Consider the following 20,848-nt stretch of genomic DNA (forward strand, 5'->3'; position numbering starts at 1 on the left):
CTGAACTAGCCAGGCACTCCTAGAGTAGTGTATTTAAAGTTAGGTTTCTCTCCCCCAACAAATCCTGTAGTTTCTGTATTTAGCAGACATGGGTTATTGCTTACTAAGTACCAAAGTTGTTAGGATGAATGGATTGTTTCCTTGATCAAAGCGATAAAGAGCATTGTTTAAGCCATAACTAAAAATTATCTCTTAAAAATTTCTGTGGAACAACTAAAACAGTGAAAAGATAACCTATGGAATGGGACAAAATATTTGTAGAGCATGTATCTGATAAGAGGCTAATATCTATAACATGTGAAGAACTATCACAACTCAATAAGAAAAAATGCAACCTGATTATAAATGGGTAAAGGACTTGAATAGAAATTTTCCAAAGAAGATACGCAGATGGCAAACCAGATTATGAAAAGATGTCCTACTCACTAGTCATGAAAAATGCAAATAGAAACTACAGTGAGATACCACCCCCCACCCATGATGATGGCCACCATCAAAGAAACAGAAAATAGGGGCACCTCGGTGGCTCAGTTAGTTAAGCATCTGACTTCAGCTCAGGTCATGGTTTGTGAGTTCGAGCCTCATATCGGGCTCTGTGCTGACAGCTCAGAGCCTGGAGCCTGGTTTGGATTCTGTGTCTCCCTTTTTCTCTGCCCTTCCCCCACTTGCCCTCTTTTCTCTCTCTCTCTCTCAAAAGTAAATATTTAAAAAAAAGAAACAGAAAATAAACGTTAGATAAGGATGTGAAGAAATGAGAATCCTTGTGCACTGTTGGTCGGACTGTAAATTATAAATTTAACCACTGTCGAAAACAGTATGGATTCCTCAAAAATTAAAAACAGAATCATTGTATGATTCAGCAGCCCCACTTCTGGTTATAAATATCCAGAGTAATTGAAAGCAGAGTCCTTGGCACAAAAACAGACACTCAGATCAATGGAACAGAATAGAGAACCCAGAAATAGACCCACAAATGTACGGCTAACTAATCTTTGACAAAGCCAGAAAGAATATCCAATGGAATAAAGACAGTCTCTTCAGCAAGTGATGCTGGGAAAACTGGACAGTGACATGCAGAAGAATGAACCTGGACCACTTTCTTACACCATTTACAAAAAGAAACTCAAAATAGGTAAAAGACCTAAATGTAAGACCAGAAGCCATCAAAATCCTCTAGGAGAAAGCAGGCAAAAACCTCTGTGATCTTGGCCACAGCAACTTTTTACTCAACACGTCTCCGGAGGCAAGGGAAACAATCGCAAAAATGAACTATTGGGACCTCATCAAAATAAAAAGTTTTTGCACAGTGAAGGAAACAATCAGCAAAACTAAAAGGCAATGGACAGAATGGGAGAAGATATTTGCAAACGACATATCAGATAAAGGGTTAGTATCCAAAATCTATTAAGAACTTATCAAACTAAACACCCAAAAACCAAATAATCCAGTGAAGAAATGGGCAAAAGACATGAATAGACACTTCTCCAAAGAAGACATCCAGATGGCCAACTGACACATGAAAAAATATTCCACATCACTCATCATCAGGGAAATACAAATCAAAACCACAATGAGATACCACCTCACACGTGTCAGAATGGCTAGCATTAGCAACTCAGGCAATAACAGATGTTGGCGAGGATGCGGAGAAAGAGGATCTCTTTTTGCATTGCTGGTGGGAATGCAAGCTGGTGCAGCCACTCTGGAAAACAATATGGAGGTTCCTCAAAAAATTAAAAATAGAATGACCTTACGACCCAGCAGTTGCACTACTATGTATTTATCCAAGGGATACAGGTATGCTGTTTCGAAGAGACACGTCCACCCCAATGTTTATAGTAGCACTATTAACAATAGCTAAAGTATGGAAAGAGCCCAAATGTCCATCGATGAATGAATGGATAAAGAATATTTGGTATATATATACAATGGAGTATTACCTGGCAATCAAAAAGAATGAAATCTTGCCATGTGCAACTACGTGGATGGAATTGGAGGGTATTATGCTAAGCAAAGTTAGAGAAAGATAAATATCATATGACTTCACTCATATGAGGACTTTAAGACACAGAACAGATGAACATAAGGGAAGGGAAGCAAAAACAATATAAAAACAGGGAGGGGGACAAAACATAAGAGACTCTTAAATATGGAGAACAAACAGGGTTACTGGAGGGGTTGTGGGAGGAGGGGTGGGCTAAATGGGTAAAGGGCAATAAGGAATTTCTCCTGAAATCATTGTTGCACTATATGTTAATTAATTTGGATGTAAATTTAAAAAATAAAATTATTTTATAAATAAAAGAGTCTTAAAGAGATATTTGGACACTCATGTTCGCTGCCCCATTTTCACAATAGCCAAGAGGTGAAGCTACCCAAATAACCATTTATAGATGAATACCTAAAGAAAATGTGGCATATATGTCCAATGGAATATTGTTCAGCCTTAAAAAGGAAAGAAATCCTGGCATATGCTACAATACGGATGAATGTTGGAGACATTATACTAAGTAAAATAAGCCAGTCACAGAAAGACTGTATAGTCTCACTTAATAAGAGGTATCTAAAGTAGTTAAAATTAGAGACAGAAAGCATAGTGATAGTTGCCAGGAGCTGGGAGTCAGGTGGGGAGGAGATGGGAAGATGATGTTTAGTGGCTACAGAGTTTGAGTTTTACAAGGTTAGAACCTTACATAGATCTGTTGCACAACAATATGAATATAGTTAGTACTACCAAAGTGTACTCTTAAAATTTACCATCTTAACGTTTTTTATGTTCCATGTCCCCCCTCCCCCTCTTAATAATTAAACAGAACAGAACTATCCCTAACCTCAGAGTGGTGCTGACAGGGCAGTCAGCTGGGCCCTCATGAGGTCATCATCTTTTTTTGGAGTGTTTGATAAATAAGGGTAAAGGAGAACATCAGAGACCTGACAAATAAGAGTCGTGGGTTTTTTAAGTTCTGTGGGATGCTATTACTGTCTCTGTTGCCTTGTGATACTTTTCCATTGGCGCTTTTTTTTCTGTTGAATATTTTTACCCCTTGTCTAGTTTTTATTTCAGAATGAAATAGATAGGAATAATGCTTTGAGCTAATCCCATTTTTCTCCTTCAGGTGTGATGATGATCAGATGTCTAATGATAAGGAGCGATTTGCCAGGTAATGTAGTAGAGCATCTTGGGCCATCTTGTGGAATCAGGCAAACAAGCATATTGAGTTTTAATTTGATCTCATTGAGAGTTAATTTCTCTGTTCAGTCTTCTTCCTATTCTGAAAGGTGACAGAATTACGTATGACAGCTATTGTTAATGTTCAGGTAACATGGCTTCAAACTGATGGTAGAATTTACACAGTGTTTTTATTCATATGATAGGTAACTATACATTGTGCTTGCTGGGTGTCCACAGGAACACAGGCTATGGATTTCTTGGTTGCATTTTTATTGAATGGGTCCACAAAATTTGTACAGATAATAGTTTTCTTTTAAAAATGACAACAGATTTGTAGCAACGTGGATGGAACTGGGGAGTGTTATGCTAAGTGAAATAAGTCAGGCAGAGAAAGACAGATACCATATGTTTTCACTCTTAGGTGGATCCTGAGAAACTTAACAGAAGACCATGGGGGAGGAGGGAAGGAACAAAAAAGTTAGGGAGGGTGGGAGCCAAACCATAAGAGACTCTTAAAAAGTGAGAACAGTCTGAGGGTTGATGGGAGTGGGAGGGAGGGGAAAATGGGTGATGGGCATTGAGGAGGGCACCTGTTGGGATGAACACTGGGTGTTGTATGGAAACTAATTTGACAATAAATTTCATATTAAAAAAAAAGACAACAGAAACAATTTTTGTGGAGGTGAGTTTTGATTGGAATAAATTTCTTTAAATTTTGTCAAGATGATGAAAAATGCTTTTATTCAACAACAAATCCTTGTCAAGTCAGATGTTTTGTTTTTAGGAAGTTCATTCTGTATATTATTAAACAGTGAATTGGTCTTTTTCTTAATTGAGTTTGCAGCCACCTCAGAAAAACAAATAATCAAAAATCCAGTGCTTACCTGAGTTCTTAAAATATATTTACTGCTGATTTTGCTAGTCTAGGGACCATACTTTTGAGAACCACTGATGTAGAGGGCTAAGAAATGTCAGAGTAGCTTATAACTATCTGAAACAGTAAGATGCCATTATAGACTTGGAATAAGAGATTTTAATAAATAAAATATGTATGGGATTTTTCTCTAGTAGCACTGTACAGGATTGATTAAAGAGAAGCACTGTACTCAGGGAAGTAGATGGGAGGCTGTTGAAGTAATAAGATAGCTCTAAAATCATAGTGCCTAGGCTAGAGTGGAGGCAATGGCAATAGGAAAGAAGTGAATTTAAGAGATTTTCAAAGGGTTTATTTATTGAAGTAGATCCTTGTAAACACTTCAGGATATGAACCATCTCTAAAATGAGAAGTTAGTCATAGATACTTGGGGAACAGTTTTTCGAGCTGCATTAGAAAGTCAAGCCCTCAGGGGCACCTGGCTGGCTCAGTCTGTAGAGCATGCAATTTTGATCTTGGGGTCCTGAGTTCAAGCTCCTTGTTGGGTGTAGAGATTGCTTAAATAAATAAACTTTAAAAAAAATTAAAAAAAGAAAGTCAAGCCATCAAATAGTACTGATGGTACAGGTTCACAGTTTCTTTTTATTTATTTTTAAATTTTTTTTAATGTTTATTTATTTTTGAGACAGAGACAGAGCATGAGTGGGGGAGTGGCAGAAAGAGAGAGGGAGACACAGAATCCAAAGCAGGCTCCAGGCTCCTAGCTTTCAGCACAGAGCCCCAATGTGGGGCTCAAACTTATGGGCCATAAGATCATGACCTGAGCTGAAGTCAGATGCTTAACTGACTGAGCCACCCAGGCGCCCCAGGTTCACAGTCTCTTGATTGAAATTCCAAAAAGCTATGAAAGCATTACTTGAATTATTTTAGTTTTCATTTGTCATACTTAATATAAATATACATTCACATATTTCATTCAGAGATATGAGAGTAGATAAAGGGATTTGTAGTAGTAGGAATAATGATAATAGGAATTTTAGATATTTAACTTTCTTTCAAACAACTCATTCCTCTAAGAGAGGATTTGTTATGCTGTTCACCTCACATATCCTCCTTGGGAATTCAGTAGAGGGTCTTCAAAAACTGAAAATGTATGTATTTTCTCAAATCTTTGAAAAAAATATTTGTAGTTTGTTAAGGAACTGTAATAACCCAATGAACATTAAGTATATATACTTAATATAATGCAGTTCTCTTGCACTTCTTAGCAACATATGTATATTTTTATATTTTTGTTCTTACTGTTACTGTGTTATTTTGAATCTTTTCTTCCTGTTGACCATTTATTTTTATTTTTGTTTTGAAGTTTATTTTGAGAGAGAGTGTGTATGTGTGTGTGTGTGCGGCACTGGTGTGCACATAGGTGTGCGTGAGTTGGGGAGGGGCAGAGAGAGAGGGAGAGAGAGAATCCCAAGCAGGCTTCCCCACTGTCAGCACAGAGCCTGACATAGGGCTAGATCTCACAAACCATGAGATCATGACTTGAGCCAAAATCAAGAGTCAGATGCTTAACTGCTTAACTGACAAGCCTCCCAGGCTACCCTCATTGACCATTTTATAGAAACTTTCCCATGTACCGATAAAGTCATGGTACATGTCACAACTGAATAATCTTTCAGCCTGTTAATATGTCATACTTATGTAGACATTTTATTTGAGGCTTCTTTATCTATATTTAAAATGGAGTTGATTACTGGTACATTGGCCTACCAGCATGTTGATGTTTCTTCAGTTGCCACCAACTCAAAGTATTTTAGTTTTCCAGAAAAACTTAGTGGTAATCCTTTGTAGCCCCCTCCAGGGGAGTGGGGGCTGGCACTGGGGATCCAGCAGTGTTGGGGCTTTACAACAAAGAAATGGGAGAGTGACTAAATAGAAATATACTACTGGGGTGTCTGGGTGGCTCAGTCTGTTGAGCATATGACTCTTGATTTTGGCTTAAGTCATGATCTCATGGTTTGTGGGATTGAGGCCCGCCCTACCCGCCCCCCGCCATGTCAGGCTCTGTGCTTGGGATTCTCTCTCTCTCTCTCTCTCTCTCTCTCTCTCTCTCTTTCTCTCTCTTTCTCTCTTTCCCTCCCTCCCTCCCTGCCTCCCTCTCCCTCTTTTTTCCTCTCCCCACTACTTGTGCACGTATGCACTCTCTTTCTCAAAATAAAAAAAAATTAAAAAAGAAATTTACTATTTAATTACAAAATCAATGATATGGGATGTCCCAGAAACCTAATTCTTAAGTTTTATTTATATAATTTCTCCAAAGAACCCTGTTTGGCTATTTTGTCTGTGAGTGCATGTGTATGCGTCTGTGTTACGGAGAGATTATATTTTGTGATCATTTGTGACAATGTGATATTCTCATCATGATTTACTCTTAGATTTTTTTTATTATAGAATAGCATATATGGATATTTTATTTCCAAATTGGGAGCAGTGTGAGAATGGTCTTCCCTTGTTTGGTTCTTGTTCAAACTATATATCATTGGCCTCTACAGAGATTGGCAAAGTGCTTTCTGTGTTCAGACTATGTTTATTTATAATGAATATTGGCCTTGCTTTTATGTCAACCTTTGTCCTGTAAGTTAATTTTTCTTTGTCCTAACAAATGACTTTTGTAGAGTTACAGGCAAGGTTCCTGTCCATATTTTAATGTTCCTTTCTCTGCATCTATTTTGTTCTATTTCCTTTTTCTTTTCCTTTCCCCTCTCCTTCTATCCACCCATCCATCTTTCTTTCTTTTTTTCTTTCTTTTTATTTTTATTTTAGCTTAGTTCATTAATTCTATTTTTAGGTCGGATGATGAACAGAGCTCTGCGGATAAAGAGAGACTCGCCAGGTAGGAGAACAGTATTTTCAGCATGATGAAGCAGATGCTGCTGCTTCTTCCTGTTTCTTACTCTGCTGTTTTCTTCCCCTTTCTCTTTGTGTTTTTCCTTATCTGTGGCAAGAGAGGACAAGAGTTTTTGGAAGTTTGTGTGTAACAGGAACTTTGGCTTCCCCAATCAGAAAGTGGGTGCGTTGAGGAATTTAAGTAACTGCTAATAATTTTATAGTTTTCTCTTTTCCTCATTATCTTAGCACTAAGTTTCACAGAATAAAAGCCCTTAGAAAGGAGGCAGCTGTACCAGGTGGTGCTTCAGCAGGGAAATAATCTTTTATCAGAAGACTCATAGGGGCACCTGGGTGGCCCAGTCAGTTAAACATCCAACTTCGGCTCTGGTCATGATCTCATGGTTCATGAGTTCAAGCTGACAGTGTGGAGCCTGCTTGGGATCCTCTGCCTGCCTCTCTCTTTCTTTCTCTCTTTTTCAAAAATAAATAAGCACTTGAGAAAAAAAAAACCAAAAACTAATAAATATACCTGTGTTTGAAATTAGTGCCCAACATTTAGGCCTTAATATTTATTCCACACTTTTCTAGAAAGCACACCCTTATTTTCCTGTGTAGACTCACAGGCTAGATTACTGTGTCATAGCATTACAGCCTTGCTTTGGTGCTTGAATTTTTCATGGTTTCCCAGAAAAGTTTTAACAGCCTTGATGTGGTTATTGAAAAGGTCAGCCTTGGGGCACCTGGGTGGCTCAGTCGGTTGAGCGTCTAACTTCGGCTCAGGTCATGATCTCGCGGTCCGTGAGTTCGAGCCCCATGTCGGGCTCTGTGCTGACAGCTCGGAGCCTGGAGCCTGCTTCGGATTCTGTGTCTCCCTCTCTCTCTTCCCCCCTCCCACCCCCACTCATGCTCTGCCTCTCTCTCTGTCAAAAATAAACATTAAAAAAAGAAAAAAGGTCAGCCTTCTGGATTTCAGTGTTAGAAATCTGTCAGATTCTAGGAGGATGGGTGCTTTAAGTTTGAGAGTAGAATGTTTCTCAGGGATATTAACAAATATGGACCTATGTGGTGAGATCTTTTTGCCATTTAGAAAGGAGAGTCTAGAGTTGTCTTTGGAGATTGTTGTCAATAATGTAGAAATACTAGGATGTTAATGTTGTACCCAAGTTTTTCTATTTTCTGGCTTCTGTGATTTGGGACTACTCAGTAGGAGATAGATCATTGATACCAACTACATTCCCACCCCCCACCCCCACCCCCCCCGCCCCAGTCTATCATTACTTTTTCACCTGGGCCACAAGCTCATTTTGTTGCCATTTCCTGCCAACTCTTTCACTCTTCAGAAAGCTGATTTGGCATGGTATGGTGGGAAGACCATTGCATTCATTGGGATTGAGTGCTGCCCTTGGGAAAGTCACTTACTTAACTGCTTAACCGCTTCTCATAAAGAGATCAGTTTATGTTAGATCAGTTGTTTTCTGTTTTCTTTTTACACAAAGAACTTTTTTTAATAGGATCCTTAAGTGGTAATGGAAGTAAATAAAAAAGATAAAGCAAAGCTGCTCAAGTAGAAGCAGAAACGCAGCACGTTGTTTGGTTGTCTCTGAGGCTTTGTGGGGCTTCTCAGAAATCCACCGTGAGAACTACTGGATTATTTTTAACAATGATGAGATTCTCTCTTGATTTGAGGAAATCAGCATTGGAGATGTGATCCAACTTGTCTCTTTTCAGGCCTTTTCCTCCCCACTCCACTTTCACTCTCCGATTCATTTTGTTCCAACTGGGGACCCACAAAGGACCTCTGGTAGATATCTTAAAATCTCAGTGCACTGGCATGGCACCCGGATAGACACACTAGGACTTTGTGCATTAGTGAGACAAATAGAACTTCAAAATCTTCCAGTTCTGCTCTCTAGTATTGAGAGTTAGAAACTTAGAACAAGCAACATTTTATAGACCAAAGGAATCTATACTATCAATTCTTGTATCAGTTATTGGGCAACATACTTGTGTTGGAAAAAGCTGGTAATTTTGTTTTCAGCCTTAAAAAGTTGAATTAGTAAATATGGAATTAGCTAAGCAGAGATCACTTGTCTCAGGAACTAAAGTGAATAAAATCAACATTGACTTTCAGACTATAATTTCATAAAATATTTTATTGTTCTGATGGACAGGTAACTTGCAGAGGAAGTGAAGTTACCAGGAGATAGAATTGCTGGTATCTGCTTATTTTCTGTGTGCCTTGTTAGCTTCCATTCCATTGCTCTGCATGAAGGTTGGCAGACATGACTCTACCTTCTGAGATTTAAGCACTCCTAAATCTAAACACCATAGTTCTTTAGCAGCTCGCTTGGTATTTATATCACTCTCTCTGCTCTCAGATGGCCAGATGTGACCACCTGGGTGGGGCATCTCTCTCTCTCTCTCTCTCTCTCTCTCTCTCTCTCTCTCTCTCTCCATGCAGGGAGAATCACAGTGAAATTGAACGGCGGCGACGGAACAAGATGACAGCCTACATCACAGAACTGTCAGACATGGTGCCCACCTGTAGTGCCCTGGCTCGAAAACCAGACAAGCTAACCATCTTACGCATGGCAGTCTCTCACATGAAATCCTTGCGAGGAACTGGAAATACATCCACCGATGGCACCTACAAGCCTTCGTTCCTCACTGATCAGGTCACTGGGCTGCACAACTCTGAGCAAGTCTAGAATCTGTTGAAATTTTGATCGTTTGGGGATAGATAACCATAATTCTATTTAGGGCCTTATATTGGGAGTCAGAGCAGAGCTGAGTCTGTAGACTGTTTAAGGTGCAAGAATTCAGCTGTCAAGGAAAAATTCAGACCATGGGAAAGTAGTTTCAATTCCTGGCTATACATTCATTAGCATTGAAACAGAAGTACAACAGACTTTTGCAAACTATTTGGCAAGCTTATAGGTATTTTAGATTTCACCCATGAATACAGCCTGTAAGGTGGAAAAAGAGTGGAACTGCAGGAAAAAGAGACGACTGTGTCCATGGAACCAGCCCTCTTCATTGGCTTTAAGGTTCTAGAAGATGGAAAAAATCTACTTCTTATTCCTGAAGCAGCGTTCAGTTTTAGTGATAAAAGGAATCTAACAAGGCAGTCATTGTTCCTTAGAGATGTACTATGGTGCATGTAATGAGAAAAATATAGAAGGTAAAAACATTTCCAGCCTTTCAGGAACTCAGTCTAAATATGAACATGTGAGTGGGTGGAAGTCAGTCTGAATATGACTATTTAAGTGGCTGGATACACACATAAGTGAAAAATGAGAGGAAAATGCATAGAGAAGAAATAAATTTTTAAAAAACTTTTTAATAATTTGGGGCACCTGAGCAGTTCAGTCGGTTAAGCATAGGACTCTTGATTTCGGCTCAGGTCATGATCTCACGGTTCGTCAGTTCGAGCCCCACATTGGGCTCTATGCTGACAGCTCAGAGCCTGCTTGGGATTCTCTCTCTCTCCCTCTCTCTCTGTCCTTATCCCACTCATGTGCACTCTCTCAAAATAAATAAACACTAAAAAATTTTTTTTTAATTATTGATAATTTATATGAGGCTAGATAAATATATACTGGAGGGATGGCAAAAGTGAATAGAATGACCTGGCCTGAGTGAGGATGGTCAGCAAGACTACTTTTTTTTTTTTTTTTTTAATTTTTTTTACATTTATTTATTTTTTAATTTTTTTTTTCCAACGTTTATTTATTTTTGGGACAGAGAGAGACAGAGCATGAACGGGGGAGGGGCAGAGAGAGAGGGAGACACAGAATCGGAAACAGGCTCCAGGCTCTGAGCCATCAGCCCAGAGCCTGACGCGGGGCTCGAACTCCCAGACCGCAAGATCGTGACCTGGCTGAAGTCGGACGCTTAACCGACTGCGCCACCCAGGCGCCCCAACATTTATTTATTTTTGATAGAGCATAAGTGGGGGAAGGGCAGAGAGAGAAGGAGACACAGAATCCGAAGCAGGCTCCAGGCTCCGAGCTGTCAGCACAAAGCCTGACACGGGGCTCAAACTCACAAACTTTGAGATCATGACCTGAGCCGAAGTCAGATGCCCACCCGACTGAGCCACCCAGTCTCCCCTAGTCAGCAAGACTTCTAAGAGTAAGGAAGCCGTGTTCTGTTTCAATGATTAAATATAACCCGTGGGGAAGGAGGGGGCACCTGGGTGGCTCAGTCAGTTGAGCATCTGACTTGGGCTTGGGTCATGACCTTGTGGTTTGTGAGTTCAAATCCCATGTCAGGCCCTGTGCTGACAACTCAGAGCCTGGAACCTGCTTCGGATTCGTGTCTCCCTCTCTGACCCTCCCCCACTCACGCGCTCGCGCGCTCTCTCTCTCTCTCTCTCTCTCTCTCTCTCTGTCTCTGTCTCTCTCTCTCTCAAAAATAAATAAACATTAAAAAAAGATTTTTTTTTTTTTTAATAACACAGTGGAGGTACCTGGGTGGCTGAGTCAGTTGAGCATCTGACTCTTGATTCCAGGGTCGTGGGATTGAGCCCTGTGTGGGGATCTGTGCTGAGCATGGAACCTCCTTGGAGCTCTCTTTCTCTCTACCTCTGCCCTTCTCCCCCACTTGCATGTACATTCTGTCCCTCTCTGGCTCTCTCTAATAATAATAAAAAATAACCGTGTTTTTGCAGAAAAATTTGGAAAATACAAGAAGTATAAGGAAGAAAAATTGACCCATAATGTTACTCTTTTATTCAAGGGATTAGAAGGAAGGAATGTGGTTTGGAAGAAAGGAATAAGAATAGTTTTCCAGGGCGCCTGGGTAGCTCAGTCGGTTAAGCGTCTGACTTCAGCTCAGGTCATGATCTCACAGTCCGTGAGTTCGAGCCCCACGTCAGGCTCTGTGCTGACAGCTCAGAGCCTGGAGCCTGCTTCAGATTCTGTGTCTCCCTCTCTCTCTGCCCCTCCCCTGCTCATGCTATGTCTCTGTCTGTCTCAAAAATAAATAAAAACATAATAAAAAAATAATTAAGAAAAAGAATAGTTTTCCAAGTAGGGATTGTCTGTATGATAGCACACATAGTATGGATTTTATATATATGTATTTTGGAATAGTTACTTAGTTTGTTCTAACAACAGACATAGAGATACTGATTCAATCGACTCCAGTCATGCACCTATTGTGAGTTAACCAAGTGTTTTTGTGCTATGAGAAAAATGAGATGAGATAAAGAGGAAAACAAAGAGATAAGAGATAGTCACTGGTGGAAAGAGGTAAATAAATAGATCACAATATAAACACACAATCAGTTCTATCCTAAAGGTACAGTATTAAGTCCTGTAGAAGTATAAACATGGGAGAGCAAGAGTAGGGGAATAGTATTGGGAGTAACCCAAGCAAATACCTGGTAAGAATGATTTGGTTATTCAAGGCAAATGAAGGAGCTTAGCAAGCCTTGGGAGATGATAATAGGTAGGCTGGGACCTGATGATCCAATATTTAGGTGTTACGTTACCAAAGTTAGATATATATTTTTAGGCAGTGGGAAGCCATAAAAAATGTATGCATCATTGTAGCATTTTAAGGCTGGGTTGGAGAGAATGAAAGCAGGGAGACCATTTCATTAATTTGGGGGTAAGATGACGGACAGTGATGTAGTATTGGAAATGGAAATGATAAAAGAGAGTTCTCACTAGAGCATAAGAGAGAGTAATTAGATTTTGAGTCTTGTAGCCTGAGAGGAAGGTGATACTGTTAATCAAAAAAGGAAATGCTAGGGGTGCCTGGGTGGCTCAGTGAGTTAAGCTGACTGTTGATTTCAGTTCAGGTCATGATCTTGTGGTTTGTGAGATCCAGCCCCGAGTTGGAGAGCCTACTTTGATTCTGTCTCTCTCCCTGCCTCTTCCCCCGCCTCTCCCCACTTTCGCATGCTCTCTTTCACTTAGAAAATAAATAAATTAAAAAAAAAATGCTAGAAGAGCACAGAGGATTGTTCTTTGGAGGGGGAGATAATGATATGTTTTGAGATGTTGAAATTGAATTGCTGACACAGTGTCTAAGAGGAAATGTTTAACAGATAGTTGGAATTCAGGAATTCAGGTCTGCTTAAAGCTAAAGAAGAAAAGTTTAGGCAAGTCTAAAGATGTAGATTTGGGTATCATTTCATAGCACGGAGGAGTGGATATGATTTCTCAGGGAGAGAGTATGGTATAAATAGAGAAGAGAACTTAAGATATAACTTAGGAAATACCTATACTTGAACAAAGAGAAGGGAGCCTGAAGCAGAGAAGGGACATTTAGAAGTGCAGCAAAAGTTGGAGGATGGTGTTGTAGAAGCTAGAAGAAAATAAAACTTAAAAGGATAGAGTGGACAATGTTAACAGATTTGCAGAAGACATCAAGTAACATGATAAACACCCAGGAAAGAGGACTTGAATTGGCAGTTAGGACATTGATAACCTGCTGGAAGCAACATGAACGGTTTAGAGTGAAGATTGTAGTGTGATTGAGAAATAATTGAAAGAGAATGGAGCCAGTGAATATAACATTTTTCTTAACATAAACTTGGCACTGAAAAGGAGATCATTTGGGCAAAGTTGAGGAAAAATTTGCATGGAATTGAGAAAACTTGATCATGTTTATAGATCTGAGGGGAAAGAGAGTGAAAATGAACATATTTGTAGAGCAAGATCGTAAAAAGAGACCAAAGGGGGTGTGAAATCAAGAACTCAGTTACTGTTAGTGGTGAGCTTTCTTACTCCCCATCTTAAGTCCTGAGATGGAGGAGGAGGTGGATACTGACACAGAGAGGATGAAGAAATAATTGATAAGGAAAAGCTGTCGTGAAGGCACTTACACTTAGGTTGCAAAGCTGTGACTATGGATCAGGCAGGAGCCAGCAATTGCTTCTGGAGAGAGAAATCAATCATGTACTATCTTATTCTTTCCATGAATAATACTTGGCTTTTAAGAGTTCAGTATTAACTTGTATTTCTCTTCTTTGAACAGGAACTCAAACATTTGATCTTGGAGGCAGCAGATGGCTTTCTGTTTATTGTCTCATGTGAGACAGGTCGGGTGGTTTATGTCTCTGACTCAGTGACCCCTGTTTTGAACCAGCCTCAGTCTGAATGGTTTGGTAGCACACTCTATGATCAGGTGCATCCAGATGACGTGGACAAACTTCGTGAGCAGCTTTCCACTTCGGAAAATGCCCTGACAGGTGTGAATTATGTGGATGGAAAAAGAATGGGAAGTCCTTTTTTTTCTGAAACAGAAGAGGTGTTCTAGCTCAATGTTCATTGAATCTGGCAAGGCTTCTAGAATTTTCTCCTTTAATGAATATGGTCAGTTTTTTCTATCTACATGGAGATAATATAATTTGTAGCTTATCTTTAGAAAATGTTTCTTTAATGATAGGGCACATATAGAAGTTTAATTTTAATGTAAATAAAACAGTAAGTAAAAACCAAATCTAATAAACTTTTTTTTTTTTATTCTAAAAGAATTAATTGCTGCATGTTTCTGTCTTAATTTGTATGGGTAATTGCCTGGTATTTTTTTCTACCTGTTTGTGCCTCTCTTTGGCTTTATACTGGGTTCTATGATAATAGATTTTTATTTTAGAGATGTTATCTGTATAAGTTTTTACTTTTTTCTTTTTTTTTGGTTGTATTTGTACTATTTTTCTGTTTTTTTCCTTCCCCCACTCCCCCACAACCCCATTTTAATGCTGTTCAGTCCTTTTGCCAGAGTTTGGCTATAGGAAACACAAGTGCTCCTTAAGCAACTCTGGAAAAAAAATTAAAGTGGAAGCAGATCAAAACTGGTATTTAAAATACAAGAAAGCCTACTATGGTTAAATTAATGTTGTTTTAGTTTTCCCTTCTTTTAGGTTTTTATGGATTTTATTTTTCTAGTTCTTTTCCCCAAAAGTTGCCATTTGTTTCTAGTTTCTCTGGAAACAGATATGTGTTTCTATAGCATATGAAAATATGTTTTTAAACAATGACATTCCCTCAGTGTGCATGTGTACATGCTTGTGTATAAGCTTTTCCTTATGTTCTTGTTAACCTTTCGCTTACCAACAATACTTTCCACTCCTACTTTCCTTCCTTGCACAAGGTTATATCTCCAGTGGTGGCTTTGAACTTAAGTATAAGATTCATTGATGCGAATTGAGCTATTTTAGACTTGAAAAAAATCCGTCCCCTCCTTGTTACAAGCAAGGAGATTGGAGGGAATGATTAGGATGCTTACCTTTGCCTCCAGTGTCTCTCCGGCTTTCCCCCTCGTACAAGAACACACTCCATACTGCTCTTCATTTCTTTTTTCAGGGCGTATCCTTGATCTGAAGACTGGAACAGTGAAAAAGGAAGGCCAGCAGTCTTCTATGAGGATGTGTATGGGCTCAAGGAGATCATTTATTTGCCGTATGAGGTAAGTGTCAGGCTGTGGACTGTGATTTGACACAGGAATAGTAGCAGAGGGTTTGATTTCTGGTTAGAGGAGTTAAACTTTTAAATCCAAGCTCTAGTTGGATTAAATTTAAGTGTTACCACATGGGTTGTAACAGAATAAAGTGTTTGATAAGGAAACTAAATTTTAATGAACTCCTCCTGTGCCAGACATTATGCTAGGAAGTTTATTGCTATAGTCTCATTTCCCACATCTGTCCTTCAGAGTCGAATTCATGGTACCTATTGTTAAAAAGAAAAAAAAGGGGGTGCCTGGGTGGCGCAGTCGGTTAAGCGCCCGACTTCAGCCAGGTCACGATCTCGCGGTCCGTGAGTTCGAGCCCCGCGTCAGGCTCTGGGCTGATGGCTCGGAGCCTGGAGCCTGTTTCCGATTCTGTGTCTCCCTCTCTCTGCCCCTCCCCCGTTTATGCTCTGTCTCTCTCTGTCCCAAAAAAATAAATAAAAATATTGAAAAAAAAAAAAAGGACTCAAAAAATTAACTTCCCAGAATTACATAGATAATGCCTGATATAGGATTTTATTTTATTTTATTTTTATTTATTTTTTAAACGTTTACTTATTTTTGAGAGAGAGAGAAAGAGAGAGGCAGAGAGAGGGAGGCAGAGAACCCAAAGCAGACTCAGCACTGTCAGCACAGAGCCTGATGTGTGGCTCGAACTCACGAACTGTGACATCATGACCTGTGCTGAAGTCAGACATTTAACCGATTGGGCCACCCAGGCACCCCAGGATTTTATTTTAATCCACAGTAATTGGATTCCAAAACCTATATGTTTTCCCCAGTACATCACAAGACAACATCCATGTACTCATGTCATTGCTGCATTTTTCTTTTTTTCATAAAATGTTGATACTTAATTATGTCTTTCTGTTAGTATTTAGTGTTTATAAATTATACATTTTAGTATTGTCAAGAAAGTATGGTGGTACATTCTACACAGGTAGAAAAGATCTCTCTTAAAATTACAAAATAAATTCAGGTTGTATAATAGAAATTTACTAATTTATACCATCTACTAAGGATGCTTATTAGAAATGATGAGTAGAATATTAAGAAAGGTTTCCTGAGAGATTTACAGAATTGAATATTATGTGGCTTAATGGTTTAGAATAACTTCTGGAACTTGATTACTGGATTTCCCACTTAGTATCTTCTGGGACCTTGAGCAGATTACAGGACTACTTTGTGTTGTGATTTCGTCTAATGGAATTATATTAATATCAACCTCATAAAGTTATTTTGAGGATGAGATGAATAAATATATGTAAAGATGCTTAGAATAGTGCGTGGTACATATTAAACTCTGTATAAGTTTTACCTATTATTATTTTAAAGAAACGAGAGAAGGAAAGTGGAGAGGGTGGGAGAGAATGTCCCAGTACGTGGACATGGCCTATGTAGAGACATAGGCAGAAGCAAGAGAAATAATAAGGATATGTAGCAAATAGATTGGGATGTGGTATAGAACAGGAGTCTGCAAACCACAACTCTTTATTTGCAAATAAAGCCATATAGGAACATAGCATGTGCATTTGTTTATGTATTGTCTGTGGCTGTTTTCATGACCTAATGGCAGAGTTGACTAGTTGCAACAGATTTTATGGTCCACGAAAGCTGAAATATTTACCATCTGGTCCTTTACACAAAAAGTATTCTGGCCCCAGTGTAGAGAATTTCTGCATTTGAAGAGTATGTGGAACATTTTGAACTTCAGATTCTGGGCTCGGTTACAAGTTTTAGAAATACCAAACCTGGTTCATTTATCCTTCTTTGTTTCATTGTATCCAGAGCCTGTTATCTGGCTGTTAACGGATGAAAAGTTCTTTAATAGCACAGCGTAATTGCTTTTAATGTCTCCGTTCCTTGAAACAGGTGTGGCAATAGCTCTGTGGACCCCGTCTCCATGAATAGACTGAGCTTTGTGAGGAACAGATGCAGGTGAGATCCTAAACAATGAAGAACCAAAGGGATGGCCAAATTCCTGTAGAGATCATCACTTTTTAAACTATCTTACTGTGTGTAGTACTTCCTTCAGCAGCCCTTACCTTCATCCCTCACTTCCCAGTTACTTAATTTTCTGGCAATATTTTCCTGACCTTCTGCAGCGTCTTCTGCTCATCTTGTTTTAAAGAAGTGGCCCTACCACTTTACCAACTTGCTTTCTGCTGTAATACCTTTTGGTTGCTTTACTTTGGCAAGGCTCAGAAATATGGTGGTCACTTTGGGGTGGAAGAGGCCAAAAAGTGACCACTTTTCTAAACATCCAAGAGCGTAAAGTTAAAGGTATTAAACCAGTGTTGTCTTTTAAATGTTACTGGGTAGTTTTTCTCCTCACACATGTACTTCTTCTAGGAACGGACTTGGCTCTGTGAAGGATGGGGAACCTCATTTTGTGGTGGTCCACTGCACAGGCTATATCAAGGCCTGGCCCCCCGCAGGTAGGGAAGTTGGATTTCTTCCGTGGTGCAGCAGGATTGTCACAGAGTCTGAGAAAGTTAGCTCTAGCATTTGTCATGTACCTGGTACATGATATGTACTGTGGTATAAACTATAAGAAAACACGAAAGAAAAAGCAGATAGACTTCTGCTCCTCCTTTATAGTCCAGTTGGGGAGATGGATTACTCAGACTGGAAAATGACTCAATGTTGGCTGTGTCACAGAATGCAATTTTAAATGTACGGATTCGTAATAATATATACTGAATACCTATTTTCTAAGTATTTGTGTGCAAAGAAGCAGTTGGCATTGAATGTAGTTAATTTGAGAAAGCTACATAAAGTAGGAGCACGACTTTGAGGGAAAAGAGGGAAATGGCTTGATTGTAGTAGTTTACAAATGGGATATTCTCTGTAAAGGCTTTAAATCAGGATGTGAGCAGAGTAGCTTTACTAGAACTGGAAGTCAAACAGGGAATATGAGAAGGGTGGTTGGGGTGCCGGGGTCAGCCTTTTAAACTGGTTTGTCAGAATTTCCAGATCTTAGCCACTTTATTACTTCCCTGCTGGATGGGTATGATTGGGAAGTGGGATTGTAGAGAGAGGGAAACTAAGAGAAAAGGGAGGCAAGGTGGTATATTGGGGTAAGAAATTGAACTTTGTATTTGGAAAAACCTGAGTTTGATTCTGGCATTGTTACTTATTAATGGTATAACTTAGGGTAAGTTGCTTGACTTTATAAAAAGAACCCCTCAGATTTCTTACCTATGATTTGGAGATTATAACTCCAAACTCAAAATAACTCATGCAGAGTTATTTTGAGGATTAAATTTAATGTAAGAAAATCACTCATCCCAGTGCCTGGCATATAGTATGCATTCAATAAATGGCAGTTAAATGCAATTAAGAAAAATTTAGTTTTAAGTGTAGTGACATTTGAACTTTTTAATTTATATATTGTGTAAACCATACTTTTGCAGTATGCATGGTCTTTCATTCTTCTGTATTGCTCTCAAAGAAATACTATTTTTCTTGGTTAAAAAAAAGATACATATGCAAAGACTAAAGAGAATGCAGTCTTCTTCCTTTTCCACACAAAATATTGAAACATTGGCTTCTCTCTCTTCCAAAGGACATAAATAACTGTTGGTGTTTGGTTTCATTTCATTTTTGGTTGTTTGCTTACTTTAAAAGACACAGGTTGGGCAAGACATCTGTTATCTGCCTGTCATTATGGTCACAAAATGAATGACTGTCTTCATATATATTTGGCTTGGCCAGCATGGTTTTTAAGAATACTTAGGGTGGGACGTGTACTCTGCAATTTATTACAATTAATATGGGTAAAATACATGAATTATTATATGTAAAACTTAAAATAGTACCTGGCATATGTGGTAAGTTCTGTGCAATTGTTGTCTTACTGTTATTCTAATCATTCAGCACTCTCTATTGTGTTATACTTAGTCTCTTCATACCTACATGTATTTTAAATCTTTCTATCTGTATTGAAGGCAATTGAGTTTGAAATCCCTGTTAAACCTTTTTAACTTCACCTTCCTGAAGGTGTCTCCCTCCCAGATGATGATCCAGAGGCTGGCCAGGGGAGCAAATTTTGCCTAGTGGCCATTGGCAGACTACAGGCAAGTATGAATTTCCACACCTATATCGTCTTTTTTTTTTCCTTTTTTCCTTCTTTCTTTATTTTTCAGTTTTCTTTGAGTATTTGTTTTTTAACTTTTAATCCCAATACAGTTAACATATGGTATTATATTAATTTACTAGTGTATTAGTTATATTAGGTGTATAGCAGAGTGATTCAGTAATTCTATACATTACTCAGTGCTCATCATAAGCATATTCTTGGGGGGATGGGAATGGGTTAAATAGGTGATGGATACTGAGGAAGACACTTGTGATGAGGACCGGGTGTTATGTGTGTGATAAATCACTACCTTTCTACACCTGAAACTTAATTACACTGGATGTTAACTAATGAATTTAAATAGACACTTGGAAAGAAAATAGTGTTTTCTTAATCTTCTTCACCTTTTTCACCTATCCCCTGACCCAGAGTTTGTTCTCTGTAGTTAAGAATCTTATTTTTTGTTTGTCTTTTTTATCTTTGTTTTGTTTTTAAGTCCACATATATGTGAAATCATATGGTATTTGTCTTTCTCTGACTTATTTCACTTAGAATTATGCTCTCTAGATCCATCCATGTTGTAAATGGGAAGATTCCATTCTTTCTTACGGCTGAGTAATATTCCATTACGTGGGTGTGGGTGTGGGTGTGTACACGTACATATGTATATGTATACACACACACACACACACACACACACACACACACACACACATATCATCTTTATCCATTCACCTATCGATGGAGACTTGGGCTGCTGCCATAATTTGGCTATTATAAATAATGCTGCAGTAAACATAGTGCATGTATATTTTCGGATTAGTGTTTTTATATCCTTTGCATAAATGCCCGGTAGTGGAATTACTGGATCATATGGTAGTTCTCTTTTTAATTTTTTGAGGAACCTCCGTACTGTTTTTCACAGTGGCTGCACCAGTTTTGCATTCCCGCCAACACTGCACAGGAGTTCCTTTTTCTCTTCATCCTGGCCAACACTTGTTTCTTGTGTTTTTGATTTTTAGCCATTCTGACAGATATGAGGTAGTATCTCATTGTGGTTTTGATTTCCATTTCCCTGATGATTAGTGGTGTTGAGCATCTTTTCATGGGTCTGTTGGCCATCAGTAGGTCTTCTTTGGAGAAATGTCTGTTCATGTCTTCTCCCATTTTTTGGTTAGATTATTTGGGTGGGTTTTTTTTGGTTTTTTTTTGTTTTTTGGTGTTGGGTTGTATAAGTACTTTATATATTTTGGATACGAACTCTTTATCGGATATGTCATTTGCAAATAGCTTTTCCCATTCAGTAGGTTGTCTTTTAGTTTTGTTGGTTGTTTTCTTTGCTGTGCAGAAGCTTTTTTATTTTGATGTAGTC

At 38.8% G+C, this 20,848-nt stretch overlaps 1 protein-coding gene across 4 annotated transcripts in view; it reads left to right on the forward strand.

The window, feature by feature from the left end:
* The window catches only part of ARNT (aryl hydrocarbon receptor nuclear translocator), a 76,308-nt gene that overhangs the window by 36,122 nt on the left and 19,338 nt on the right, over positions 1–20,848 (forward strand). For all 4 annotated transcript variants that reach the window (XM_047847819.1, XM_047847820.1, XM_047847821.1 and 1 more), the window contains exons 4-11: positions 3,117–3,161; positions 6,895–6,939; positions 9,397–9,610; positions 13,926–14,139; positions 15,254–15,356; positions 17,268–17,333; positions 17,748–17,833; positions 19,398–19,474. In XM_047847819.1, the coding sequence (XP_047703775.1) occupies positions 3,117–3,161; positions 6,895–6,939; positions 9,397–9,610; positions 13,926–14,139; positions 15,254–15,356; positions 17,268–17,333; positions 17,748–17,833; positions 19,398–19,474 (850 nt within the window). The remainder of the gene's footprint in view (positions 1–3,116; positions 3,162–6,894; positions 6,940–9,396; positions 9,611–13,925; positions 14,140–15,253; positions 15,357–17,267; positions 17,334–17,747; positions 17,834–19,397; positions 19,475–20,848) is intronic.

Source organism: Prionailurus viverrinus, unplaced genomic scaffold, assembly GCF_022837055.1.
Source record: "Prionailurus viverrinus isolate Anna unplaced genomic scaffold, UM_Priviv_1.0 scaffold_50, whole genome shotgun sequence".
NCBI lineage: Eukaryota > Metazoa > Chordata > Mammalia > Carnivora > Felidae > Prionailurus > Prionailurus viverrinus.